Below are 14097 nucleotides of genomic sequence, written 5' to 3' on the forward strand. Positions count from 1 at the left end.
CTGTCTAATTAAATTTGGGGCTCTTAAAATGAGGGACTATGTATTGTTGTAATTCCTAAATAGTTATTGCAGTACTTGTTAAACTCCTTAAATTAAAGCTTAAAGCCGGCACTCCAGTCGCATCTTGATTGCTTTTTAAAATCCAGAATGGTAGTGTGCAGAGGCAAAATTGGGAAAACTGTGTAACTGTCCGAATATTTGTGGCGATGACTTTAGCAAGCTTTACCAAAAAAAAGATAAACTAGAATAATAATCTTAGAATATTTTTTGCTCAAAGTACTGAGCTGTTACTGGTGAAGTGATCTGACTTTGGCTTTATTGTTACTCTCACATCAGGTAGGCAGCTAGAACTATGCAACTTTTCAAGTGTTTGTTTTTATATTAAAAAAAGAAAGTGTAAGTCATGTGCTGAAGGATAAAAAAAAACGTAGTACTACATTTACGCCTCCGTTTTCCCGTCTCTGAATTGGACATCATTTCAAAATTGCTCTTTTACACGTTATCCATCCACCATGGATTCAACCCATAAGCTAAAGCTGGCCAGTTCTTGAGCGTGTTAAAAGAAGAGATAAGAGGAGAGGATGGCAATCTATCACCTCACACTGACAGCCTTGCACGTTGTCTCTCTCTAGGGCTGCTACGCTGCCACGCTCCCCTGCAGCTGCTCCTCTTCTCTTCTCCTCCTGTTGTCATCTCTTTTCCAACATACCATGTTTTCCCCTCCTTTGCATCTCCTCCCTTCTACTCTGCCCTTGTGTCCCCTTTTACCCTTGTGTCCTCACACTTCTTCTACCTGTTTAGTATGTCAGTTGCATTGATGGTTATCAGCTGCTGCCCACCCAGACTGCAGTGCTGTGCCACTTCATTAGAAGTGTGAAAAGATGACCTTGCACTCTGTCTCCATTTTTTTCCTTCTCCTTCTAAGTCGTACACTCCTCCAGCTGTCCCTTTTCCATCATCACTCTTTCTCCCATGCTTCAAGCAGCCAGTCAACCTGCCAGTCTCTGCCCTTCTTCTCCTTCATCCACTCTCATTGTACCTTATCTTTTCCTTGTCTGTCTATTTCGTTTTCCCTGCCCTCATTGTTCTCCTTCATTATCAAATGCTGTCACAATGTCCCCTGCTGTGCCACCCCGGTTATTTATAGCTAACAGTAGGTGGTGGATTGCTGATGTTGAGAGGTGGGCCATCTTGCACCCTGCTGGAGCTCACACATTCGCACAATATTCCTGACATTTCGAACATATGTATACAGAGACAAAGGCACATTAAAACCATCTATTCTTATGTATGGACACTTGCGTCACATATTTTCAAGCATGCAGCTTTCAAACACCTACCTGTCTCTCAGACATGACGTAGAGGTAGTTGCGGTCAAGAGAGAAGGCCATATCCCTGAGGACAGGGCTCCCGTCCTTGATAACCGAGATCGTTTCATACTGAACACCACCGTGAGGAGGCCCATCAACACGAATCTGACAAAAAACAGAACACAAACAGGTCAGATATTGCTATTTATACCTCAGTGACAGCAGGAATAGCAAAACCAGATAAAAATGATTGACAGGAATGACAAACATGATTCATTTTTTTTGTTTTTGTTTTGAAAAACACTGAAATTATTTAGCTACTTGGAGTTTCAGTTGGAGGTGGAGATTCTCCTTAAGGATTGCTTCCACTAGAAAGAATGAATTTGAATATGACATAAAAGCTTTTTTATAAATGCCAACAATTGTGCAACAAACCATAATATTTTCATAGTATCAGGTAATGTAAGTCCTCTATAAGTTCCTTGTAGGACGGGGTTATAAAAACTGTGCGGAATTATTTGTGGATATTATTAGACCTTTGTGAAACTTGAGCTGTGTTTTGGTTTTCTCTTTCCCTCAGTGAATGATGTATTTGCTCAGTAAAGCTTTGAACTTGAAGCCAAGACCACCTTACTGCAAAAGCAATGGAAAAGAATTTAAATGACTTATATTAGGCATCTGACCCAAATGGGCCAGTGCTAGCCTTCGTCATTCATTAGATCCCCTTGGCCAGACATAAACAGAACAGCAAATCTTGAGGAGCAGCATGGGTTGTCTAAACTTGAGTGGGGGTTTTCTGACGTTTCTGTGATGTCACATATCACTAGGCCCTCCTCCAACCATGAAAGCTGATGGCTCTATCATCTGTCCATCCTTGCATGCCTCCATCCACCCAAATATTCATCTGTCTATTCAAACAATGACAGCACCAAAGAGCTGTCAGACTCACAGAGGGGAAAGTCAAGGTCATATGTCTGTCAAAACAAGATCTACAGCAAAAGTGGGGGGGCGTGTGAGAAAACGAGTGCACACACAAACTGTTGTGTACGAATGTGTGAGCAAGACCATGTGTCAAACTGCTGGATGATCAAGTAAGAGAAATGTGATTTAAGTTCACACAAAATCCCTGGAGCTTTGCCTTCAAAGCTTGAGGGTTAGTTGGGTACGCGACAGCAGGCACCATAGTTAAGGAACAAAGCTCAAAGTGGTTAAGCCTTCCATGGCTGACCTACATCTGACCTTGGCAGACTAATCCAAACATTGAAAACAGGACATATGTGAAAACCATATGTAGGAGGAGAAAGGCAGGATGTGGGGGCCGTGCCAGTCTTCATCTGGTTACTGACACTGCAGTGTGGAGGGAGACCTCAGCAAATATGCTCATCCATAAAGCATGTCGGCGCACGGCCAGGCCAGCGCTGTTCTGTTCACTACTGTGTCAGTGTGGGTGTTGTGAGTGCATTTTTGTGTGTGCACCCGTAGGAGCAGTCTGTCATGCTGTGATATGTGTCCTAGCAGGCTGCCACTAGGGATCACAAGATAACCCGACCTTCCCACTGCAGGCCTGCAGTTCATCTGAATCAGATCGCTATCACACAGTCTCTCACCACTGTCCAGGGGCTTTTAAATTAACATTTGGCCAGAAAGAGACTCACACACAGAAATGTCTATGAGTGTGTGAGGAACAAAACCTCTACTCTCCAGACACTTTGTTAAAAGAAGAACAAACATATTAGGCCTACCAGCAACAAGACAGTAGAGCTGCTCTATTAAGGCAAAAATAGTTTTTTTGTGTTTGCTTTTGTGTTTTTGTTCAATATAAAAACTACAACCATTTAACACGATCATCCTATAAGGTTGGGTGACTGGTCAAATATGTCAGGAAATCGATACATTTATTGTAGGTTGTTGTTTTCTATATTTTCTTTTCAATTGTATTTTGATTATTTAGCCTACATATTTAGTGTACTTTAAAATAAACTTGATTATTAGTGATTAGCGTATTAGGTTCAGTTGCTGAATGTGCCATAGAGGTTGCACCTAGTCCCCCCGCTACATTCGGCACTGACAGAGAATGTGCAACTTTTTTATTTTTATTTATTTATTTAAACATATTACACAGCATAATTAACACAAACAGGATGAGGTACACTGATTTTAATCAATAATTATTTTCAGCTTATCTTGTTTTTATTGTAGCTGTTGGAGCCAACATTAAAATTGAAAATAAAATTAGATTAATTGCCCAGTCCTGTTTTAAAAAACAAAAATAATAATAATGCAAGTGCAAGACTGTGTACAGAGACATTGTATTAGTGACTGGGTACGAGGGAAGAAGATTCACTAATACACTAATACTCTCTTTCTCACTCTTTGCTTCTATGTATGCTTTTCCCAAAGGCTTAGGCTTATAGCTCACAAAGAAAACCGAATAAACATTATTGACAATGACACTCTCACCATCCCACTATGTAAACACAAACACACTCACATCCAGATTTTTTTTCCTTTTCTACAGCAACTGTAAATCTTGCAAAGACTATTATATTAACACATATGTAGACACGCTGTTAGAAAGTATTAAAAAATATGAACGTTTGTGTGAATTGGGACAGTTAAATACAAGTACTTTCCAGGGCAGACTCACCTCTGGGTGGGCGAATGAGAGAAAAAAGAGAAAATGAAAACCCTGAGCAAGTAAATGGAGGCACCAGTGCTTAGTGGACCAAAAATAATTCTGTCAAAGACTCCCTCTCTTTACCACACTCCCACACTACTATTCCACCAGTCAACAAAATGTACCACCTGAGTAAGCGACTCTCATGCTCAAAACATCTTTTTCTCAGCATCGCTTTACTTCAACATTTAGCCTGCTCTCTCAGGTACTTAAATCTATCCCATCTTTGCACTGTACGACCTTGCATTATTTATCAGGCTGGGTGAAAAGGCTGCAAACAAGTTGGTTTCATACCCTCAACTGCCTCACAATATTACTGCCCCTCTATTTTAAGACTGCCCATCCATGGAAACAACCCCTGATACCCTATAGAGCTCTCCTTTGGTCTGTCCTGGCCTGACATGGTTCCCTTTTCAACACCACAGCCATTAGCTAACCTCTCTCTATCACCAGCATTGGAGAGCTGCAACTGAGTATAGTTGAGTAAGAGGGGAAAAAAGTGAAGATAGATGAGATTGTTGAAAAACAGTCTACATTCTCCCCCGGGGCCACCACGGGCAACTTTTTGTTGAAGAGAAAACACAGTGCTGTCATGAATGATGAAAAAAATATGATCACGGTGAAAAGATGAAAACAGGCAACATAAAAACTTGAAGCACACAGATAGCTGCGATACTTGGTTTTAAAAATCCAAGCCCCTTAAAACTATCATGAGGCAATAGTTTAATTATAAGGGTAGTGGTGTATTTGGCTTGAAAACTTCAATATCCACATCTGGACTCTGCAGGTAACCAGCATCTTTTGCCATGCTGCCAGAACCTAGCAAAAATAACAGATTAAAAAAAACAAACAACTTTTGCTTTTATTTACAGGCTTTCTGTCACAACACCTAGTCAGCATTAAATGGGTAGCTGTTGGGGGTGGAGAGTGGGGCTGGGGTGGTTGGCCAGCAGGGAAACCATGGCAGAGGCATCAGAGGCCTCCCCTTGTGGCTACAAGGCCCTGTGCCAGTGGGGTGCTTTTGATCAGACCATGTAAGCACCCTGAAAAAACGTTTGAAGACTGACCAAACTCCAATTCAAATTGCCCTTCTCCCTTTCCCCCTGTCCTGTTCTCTCTCTCCCTCTCTTTCTCTTGCTCTCTTTCCCTTCCTGGTCTCTCTGGTTTTGAACACTGTGCCAGACACTGGATCCCCAACTGCGAGAGTCCGTGTGAAGCAATTTGCTTGAGTGCGGAATAAATCCTGTGTAAAAAGTGCATTAAATGTGTGTTTGCAGTGTGTTGTGGATGCTGCTGTTCTACAGTAAAAGGAATGGGAAAGGACATTAAAAAAACCTGCAGTTTCATCCAAAAAAAATCAATGTTAAATGTAAAATATGCAAAATGCCAAAATGGTTTTGATTTGGTCTCAAAATACAACCGTGAAGTAACATGAGATGTAACAGTATGTTCATGTCTATAGATTGATGTCTGTTTCACAGCTTGCCCTGTTCCAAGTGTTTGTTCAACAGTAGACGCTCAATTTCTAAAGAATTTTTCTTCTTTAATGGTCCAGCTGCTAACTATTACCTGAGAACTGTTTTCTTTTTAAATATGTGTGGAAATCTTATTTTCAAAACTTAGCCTTGAGGGAGGTTAGTGTTCTGAAACAAGACAAGCATGTGTACAGCTCGTTGCCAAGACCAATACAGATCCAGAGAGTGCACATTATTGTACCACCAGATTTCAGCTAGCAGAGCATAATGTAACCCACATATGAGAACCTTTACCAAACCACAGAGTACAGCACACTAACACCTTGTATCGGGATAGAATTAAGTCATACTGTAGGTCTTCCACCTACATGTTGTACCAAAATAGTAAAACAAGAGTTGATTTCTAGGAGATTATGCTCTTACGGCTGAATCTCAAAGAGAGAGAAAGAGAGTCCCTGAGTAACCTATCTGGCAGCTATCTTCTGCATCTGCGCTAATCCAGTTCAGTAGTCTTGAGTGTTGAAGTGATAGGCATTGCCTTTATCTGCTTGATCCCACACACTGGATTAGATTCTGCTAAAGTACACCACCACACACTTTCACACGCTGTCTCAATACACAGAGATACCACAGAGGCAGCTATGTTTAGGTAAATGGCACATGTATTCAGCTAAGGTCAAATACAGATAGCCAAAGGTGCTCTTATGCCATCAGGTTTTGCATTGCAAGCACACCTTTAAGAAAGAAAAAGACCTTTTCCACAAGCTCAGAATTTGTCTTTTACCTTAAAACCCCTCCAATGCATGAGAATATCAAGGAAACCGCCTTGAACTAGAAACACTAGAAAGCTACACTAAGCTCACATAAATATTTTTAGATCTTTTACACAGAAGTGGGAAAAATGGTGAGGTGTGCTGATAGACTCACCTTCTGGGGATGGCCCACCATCCACCAGTCCAGAGTATTGAATACGGCAGTATATTTTAAAGATGCTAGAGTCCAGAAAATTATAGACAAGCTGTCCTTTTGCATCTGTCGTGTGACACACTAGGTTTAACTAACAATGTGATTGATCTCAGTCTTCCAACTCCCAAAAGCATGCTTAATGTACAAACGGCCCCTTGCCATCAAATTGAATAGCACTAGTTATTTATTTATTGTTTTTCAACATGCATGGTTACTTAAGGAGGCTTTTTTTTTAACCTAAACTACAATATTTTCCAAAACATAATCAATGTAGTTTCGTGCATAAACCTAGTGCCTCAACTTAGCTACTGACTAGTAAAATGTTGGTGCAAATGAAACGAATCAGAAAGTGTAAGTCATGGAAACAAAGTGAACAATCAAAGCCAAACAAGACACGAACCATGGCTGACAAACGTCTGATTTACTACACCACCATCTCCCAACCTCCCAACGCAGACTTTTTCCACTCTTCAAAGGAAGACTGTTATCTCCAAATCCAATACTGCCAGGTCTGGTGGTATAGATCTGATATGCCAGTAGCTTCTGACAGAACGGCAGAGTTTGACGCCCTAGGATATGTTGATATGGACACATACTAGATGAAGTCAGATGCTTTAGGCGTGAGATTGGGAATGTATCACTAAGAGTGGACTGGTGGTATGAGTAACATTCGGGAAAAAATTAATTGCCAACACACCAGAAGTAAAATACCAGTAAGACACCAATTCATTCTGATTTTAAGGACATCAGTAAAACAGAGCAGCATCTTCAGGATTGCAACACCTTGAGTAGTCCTTAAAGGAACACAGTCAATGAGCAGTTTTACAGCCAGACAGACACACAGCTGGTTATGTTCCACACCTTGCAGAACCCTGTGTACCAACGAGGCTCACTATGTCTATTTTCATGTTTGTCCTGGAAACCCAGCTTGAAATGTAGCAGGCTGCTATTGTATTTCTCTACTTCAGGTGGAATGGGTTCAGGCTATTCAGCTGCCTGTGTGCGAGTCTCCCCCACCCCTTTTCATCCCTCTCCTTATTCTGCACACTGGGAGAAAACATGGAGCCTCTCTCCGCCTTGATAACGCATCTAATCCATCACCAGTGTCAGACTGAAGAATTCTGGTGTCAGTAGCGAGCGGCGTGTAGAAATGTCCTGTGTATATGTGTGAGGAGACTCCCAACAGCCCAGTATGCCATCTCTTTTGTTCCTGTTGTACAATATAAGCTCCCATAAGGCTTATGTTAGCTTGTGTCAGTTCCCATTGGACAGACTGAGGCTGGAGAGACCACATGTTGGTGAGGAGGAAAACACAAGAAAAGGCAGGAAGAGGGTGAAGAGGAAAAGGAAAGAAAAATTATAAACAATTACAGAGTTTGGAGAAAATGTAAGCAATAAAGCAATTTTTAAAGAGGTTACATATTATTGGAGTGGGAAGAAAATGAAAATAGACATTGGAATCAGGATAACCACAAGAGACATCACTCTTTTTGTAAGTGGAATTCTTTTCCCCTCACCTGGCTCATACGGTAGCAGTATATCAGCTAAAGTGACCCGAGTCTTTAGTTAATACAAGGGGCAATTACTTCACATTTTTGGCAGGGCACCATGAAGCCTATTGATTTGGCTCTACGCCCCATGAACAAAGCAGTTAACCCTCTCCTCTACAGCACCTTTTCTCATCTGTTTGAAAAGGAAAACAAAAGCCTGCCCAGACGCCCCAACAAATCACACATGCTGACCATTCAAATGGCCATTTTTTTGCTCCCATTAAATATCGGTGAGTATCACTAGCAAACATTCTATTAAACTGACTTCCAGAGACCAATGGTGCAATTTGCCGTCTGGATAATAGCTATATCCAACACTCGTTCAATAAAGTTTTAGCTCTGCAATATTACCATCTCTCTCGGTCACATAACTCACAACCCAAAACATGATTATATCAGCACTTTCTTCTGTTTGCCCCTGAGTAAAAAAAGAAACCAGAGACCACGGCATGCATTAAGGGGTCTGTGGTGGGATGAGATCAGGCCTCAACTCTAATCAGCCCAAACACATATTAAGCACAGCAGCACAATGTCAGGCCTATATTTAGCTCCACATTAAAACACTGAACAGAGACCAGCATGCTGCTGCTGATGGACAAAGTCCAGAAAGGTTCACAGAGAGCAAAAACAGAGGGATGTGGTGGGAGGGATTTTCTGCTTAGCCCTTAAAAATCTGGTTTTGCTAGTATGATGAAGCTATTGTTCCTATTTGCACATAGAAACTGTTTTTTCTAAAAACTGCATTCTGGTGATGCCAACAACTTAGTCCTACAACTTTAAGTTGAATATATATGCAAAACATTACACGTTTACATAGCTATACATAAGCCCACACACAATTCCAAGTTACGAGCACAAAATAACAGCTACCTCTGCGCGAAACCTCGTCTTCTAATAAGGAAACGTTCTCTCCAGAGATTTTTTTCTTTTAAAGATGGAGCTTTGACTGATGCGATGTATGCGAAAGAACAAAGAAAAGCTATACCTATTTTATGTGAGTAAATATGCAAGGGACAAAACAATCACGGAACTATTAGATGCAGCAAACACAGCTACTGATGGTTAGACAAAAGTTATTAGAGGAATGTCAAACTGACTGAACCAGAAGAAAATATCACTCTACTGCTTTCTCCCTCGGTGTACTTCAAAGTAGATCACAAAGATATTTGAATCAAGAAGTAGCTCAGAAAAGGTTCAGGTGAGGGGCAAATTAGCTGAAATCGTTTCAATTTCTCCCACCAGATTTGTGAGATTTAAATGTGGGACAAGACTGCCAGGTAGATGTGATACTAGGAAATTATAGCCAGTGGGATCCGTACAACAAATGAGAATATAAAAGCACTTCAACCAAGACTATATTTTATACTTGTAATGTGTTTGAACTTGAATAATCTCCCTACATGTTTCATGGGGTGGTTTATATTACTGAGATGTACTTGGTAGTGGTAAGTGAACATGCTTTTGACGAAAGCATTGTACTGTGATAAGGCCTTGACACTCAATGCAGTCTTCATTAAAGCCATAATATTACAGACGTTCTTTGACACATGCTGGAATATTATAGATAGGCATGTAAATGAGACAAGAAGAACATGAGAGGAGACCAGAAAAGGAAAAAGGATAAGACATAAGATTATACCTACTAACTGGATATTATAGAAATAGTAATCTGAAATAATCATAGTTTTTGTTTATTTCTGGCACCATCCTTGATCATTATTGCACTGTGATTGCACGCAGTGTGTACTGAGAGCATTTTTTCCCCTCAGGCAATCTATTAAAAAAATGATGTGTTTTTCTACAAGTTATTGATGATATAGTTCTCATGCCACATAAATACAACATATGATCCACAGGATTTTTTTCTCCCATAAGGAACCTACATTCCCAGTTGTATACTGCGCAAAAAAATAATAAAATAAGCATTACCATCATTATATTGTTGTCTTGGTATTTTTCACTGCCACTGGCTTTAAATAATTAGACATAATTTCAAAGTTTCAAAGGTGACTGTGTGGCTAAACCAGAAGTCCATCACCTTCACAGCCCATTACACCCTTCCACCCTAAATTTCAAACCATACCGCATGTAACTCTATGGAGACAGACATCACAACCTTTAACCTCTCATCTACCAACTTCCCAGCAACTCTTGAATAATTAGAGCTCCCCCTGTAAGTGGAGAGGGTAAGGACAGGGGTAAGATGAACACCACTCTGGGGACCTTTGACCTCTGCTGGCCAACAGAAACAATGTAGAAGGGGGAAGGGATAAGAACATGGGGTGGACTATGAGGGGTAAGGGTTATCCAATCAGTCCTTTTCAGCAACACAGTGATGCTACTGATGGGTTGAGGAGGGGTTGGGTGTCTGACCCTATTCAAACTATTAACAAGAAAACCAGGCCAAAACCCCTGTGCTGGACAAGGGTTGCCATAGTAACCTCTCTCCCCTTGGGCACAAGATCAGCAGGGAATCAGCCGAAACTGTGGTCTGTCTGCGTAAATACATGTATATGTCCACAGATATTCTTGGATATTTTAAAAAAGCTGTTATGTCATCAATATTGTTTCAGTTATGAGGCTCAAGTTGAACTGATTAAGAGAGTGCGGCGCTCAATTTTAGTCTCCGTCCTTCACAGGCCTTTTGATTGTTCCCCCACTCCCAATTAGAACATGTGGTAAGATTAGCTTGCCAGGAAATTATAGCATTCCATCAGAAACAGTCTCTGAGACTGAAAACAGGATACGCTGGGCAATAACTGCAGTTAATGTTAATTAGTGTTAGTAACAACAACATACTTGGAACTGGCGACACAAACATACCTTTATAGTAAAAAAAAATAAAAATGTACATGTCCCCTCTCTAAAGTATGTTCCAACAAGCATGTCTAATGCTATCTGCACATAAAACAAGATAAAGACTGTCAGGGATATTTCTTCTGTGTGAGAACAGCAGCAAACAGGGCCTTGATTCATTAGTCTGCTAATTAGAAAACACTGTAAAAAATGACTTATGGTATTGTGTTCTCAGCAATTCTATGCACATTTAAGAGATTTAAGAGACAGGGAGGAACGCAAACACAGCGTCTGACAGCCACAGGCTTAAAAAGACTACTGAATGCAGCTGTGTGTCTTTATTTGTATATTATACATGCAAAACAGCAACAGGCCTGAGTCTTCCTGTAGACCAAGAGATCAGAGATGCTCATCAGTAGAGACATGTGTCTGTGACAGAGAATTCCTCCTTTATCCCCCAAACACTCAGACTCTAACACACCCACACACTCTTCAGTCCTCTCTTATTCCCTCGTAACTCATACACATGTTCTGAAGTGGCAGAAGAGGAAAACTGCTGTGTATGCAGAATAGGAAAGCAGCATATTCTCAGGTCAGAGTGTCTTAAAAAATGACAGAGAAAGAGAAAATGTGTATATAAGCGTGAGTTTCTGTGTGATGCCAGCACATTTTGTAGTCTATGAATCTTCACTAAAGCTCTTTAAAAATGCCCACCAATCTTGCGTCGGGATTTAATGCCTGCTTCACTCCAGAAGGAATAGAGCAGCCAGTTAAAGTATGCTAATTCAGTGGCACTAAATACACTGCTTTAAATGTCAACCTTCCATTATTACACACACACAGTGCCTCCCTTAAAACGACCACAGAATCATAAACACGCACACAAACAGCACACAAATCACTCTTGCACATGAACCTAGGGAATATAAATACTTGTACATCACAGCCACTTTATTTGATCAGTATCTGAATGAATAAAGGACATTTGTGAAAGAAGAGTATAAAAAGCAGCAGCATCAAAAAGGATTTCATTCATTTGACGGAAGATTTTGCAAGGACTAGACAGATGTGCAGGAAAAGGATGAGTAGAAAAAAGAGAGACAAAATTGCATAGTGAGAGAAGGTAGCAATGGAGCAACTCAGAGCCCCAGTATAGCCACAATATGCAGAAAAAAAGCAGCTAGCAAACAGCCAGCACAAACCCTGACACTCCTCCGCAAACAAGGGTGACAGCACCATTAATTCTATTAACCCCATTAGTATTCCATCCTCATAGTTTCTCTGGGTCAATACACACCTCCATCACACTGCAAAGCTTTTGCTTCTCTTCAAAATGTAAAGGGAGTAGGGTTGGATAATGGAGGGTTCAGGGATTGGTGTATAAATGGGAAATGAGACAATGACACATCCTCTGCTTAGGGTGCGGTAACCACTGTGGTAACCATCCAACTCCGTTAGACCATCACTATATGGCACAATGAAGGATCTACATGTGACAGTTAGGTAAGGGCTGAGGAAGAGCGAAAACTGGTACAAGGCTCTCAATTTGTCTATGTGTCACATTTTTAAAGACTAAAGTGAAAAGGTCTTTTCAGTTGACTCAGAGGTCACCACATTACATTTAGATACAGTGCAGCATAGATTTTCTACACTATAGTGTGAAATCCAACCAGTACAGAGCGGAGGAATGATAACTGCCATTCATAACTATTTCACCATCTAACAGAGAAACCTAAAAATATCTTTTCAAGTGTCTTTCTTGGTAAGCATGCTAGAGAAAATCAATACTGTACGGTAGCATAATTTGAAAAAATTGAACTGATTAAAAAAGAAAAAAAAAACCTGACAGTCAAGACAACCATTTCCTTTTTAGTCTGACTGACTCTTATTTTTGAGTGATTTGGAAAAGGTGGCTCATTGCCTGCCCATGTTCATATACCAGACAAACGATGGCGGTTTGCTGCTGCAGCCGTTGGCAGGTTGATGAGTATAAAATTATATGAATCACATGCTATGGCAATTTGAGTCATAAAATCACAACCCAGTTTAAACCTAGGAGAGATTTTGTTAGACAGCACTCTCCGCCTCCAGCATCAAAACACTAAATGAGGAATTATCTTTTGAAAGAATGGTGTTTAACACCCCCCTCCCCCTCCTCGTTACAGTTCAACAGATTTGTGAAAAATAATTTGTAACACAATGAAAGCTGTCCTGGCAGCATGTGGAGGCCAAACACCTAACTAAGACATATATAATGGTTTTTCACTTTTACCAACCCAACTTAAGCCAGCTTACTTTAGACCTTTATGATAAAAGAATGATGAAATATAATTATATGAACCTATTCTTTTTGAAAACACAATAGCGTTTAAGTGGCTTCTACTACAAATGCAACACAAGGTAAATGAGTTGAGGTATTAAGAGCTTAAAAGCAAACCTCTCCTTCCATCTTATTCCCCTGTCCTCCCCGTCTGCCTCCAGCCTAGGGTAGGTCATGAAGTTACCAACAGACACTAGTGTACCAAGTATGTAGGGCAGTACCATTAGGGCATTAGTGCCGGTCAGCAGCCAGCCAGTTTATGTGTGTGTGCATGTAAGAAATTAAGGATGTGCAATAACACCCTGAGGAAGGAGATACAATATGACTCTGTGCTGGATTGGTGTATATGCTAACGATCTCAAAATTCCACAGAAATCAGCTAGGTGCCCACACAGTGTAAGGCTGTGGAGCTCATAAATGTGCATATTCAAACAAACATGTGTACTTGTTTTTAATCTATATTTTAGAACAGATTTTTTTTTTAAAGAAATTAAGCAAAACGCCCTAAAATAGCCCCCCTGCTCAAACAACACTGCTACCACGCTCAAGCACATACACCAATATGTGCTCTAGCCTTAAGCTAGAGTAAGAGTCACAATATAAAGGGTTGTGACAGCTCTCTTGCTTTCCTCCACATACAGTACACAGAATAGCTACAGCAGTACGGGGCTATCTCTGGTGTTTCTGGAGCTGAGTGAAGAAGCAAGCATGAGCTTCCCTGCTGTCTGGCTTGACTGATTCATGCCAATATTACCTGAGGGATTAGCCATTTCCTCTGTATAAATCCACTTTTGTGAGGTAATGTCTAGTATTAGCAGCAGGGGCCGCAGAGGGTTTTGTTACATTAAAAATCTTCTGCCAAAAAGCATGCAACACTGGCGTGAAATCCAAAAAGGAAGCATGCTACAGTATATTATCGTTTTCTTGTACTCTCTCTCAGCTCAGTCAGATTAGGCATGAGATCATTTTCTGATGAAAGGTTTATCTAACAGTGACACTATTA

The 14097-nt window shown here is 40.6% G+C and overlaps 1 protein-coding gene across 2 annotated transcripts in view; it reads right to left on the reverse strand.

Moving 5' to 3' along the window:
• The window catches only part of plxna2 (plexin A2), a 160267-nt gene that overhangs the window by 92489 nt on the left and 53681 nt on the right, over positions 1–14097 (reverse strand). For both annotated transcript variants that reach the window (XM_063465510.1, XM_063465509.1), the window contains exon 4: positions 1341–1475. In XM_063465510.1, the coding sequence (XP_063321580.1) occupies positions 1341–1475 (135 nt within the window). The remainder of the gene's footprint in view (positions 1–1340; positions 1476–14097) is intronic.

Source organism: Pelmatolapia mariae, linkage group LG20 (genome assembly GCF_036321145.2).
Source record: "Pelmatolapia mariae isolate MD_Pm_ZW linkage group LG20, Pm_UMD_F_2, whole genome shotgun sequence".
NCBI lineage: Eukaryota > Metazoa > Chordata > Actinopteri > Cichliformes > Cichlidae > Pelmatolapia > Pelmatolapia mariae.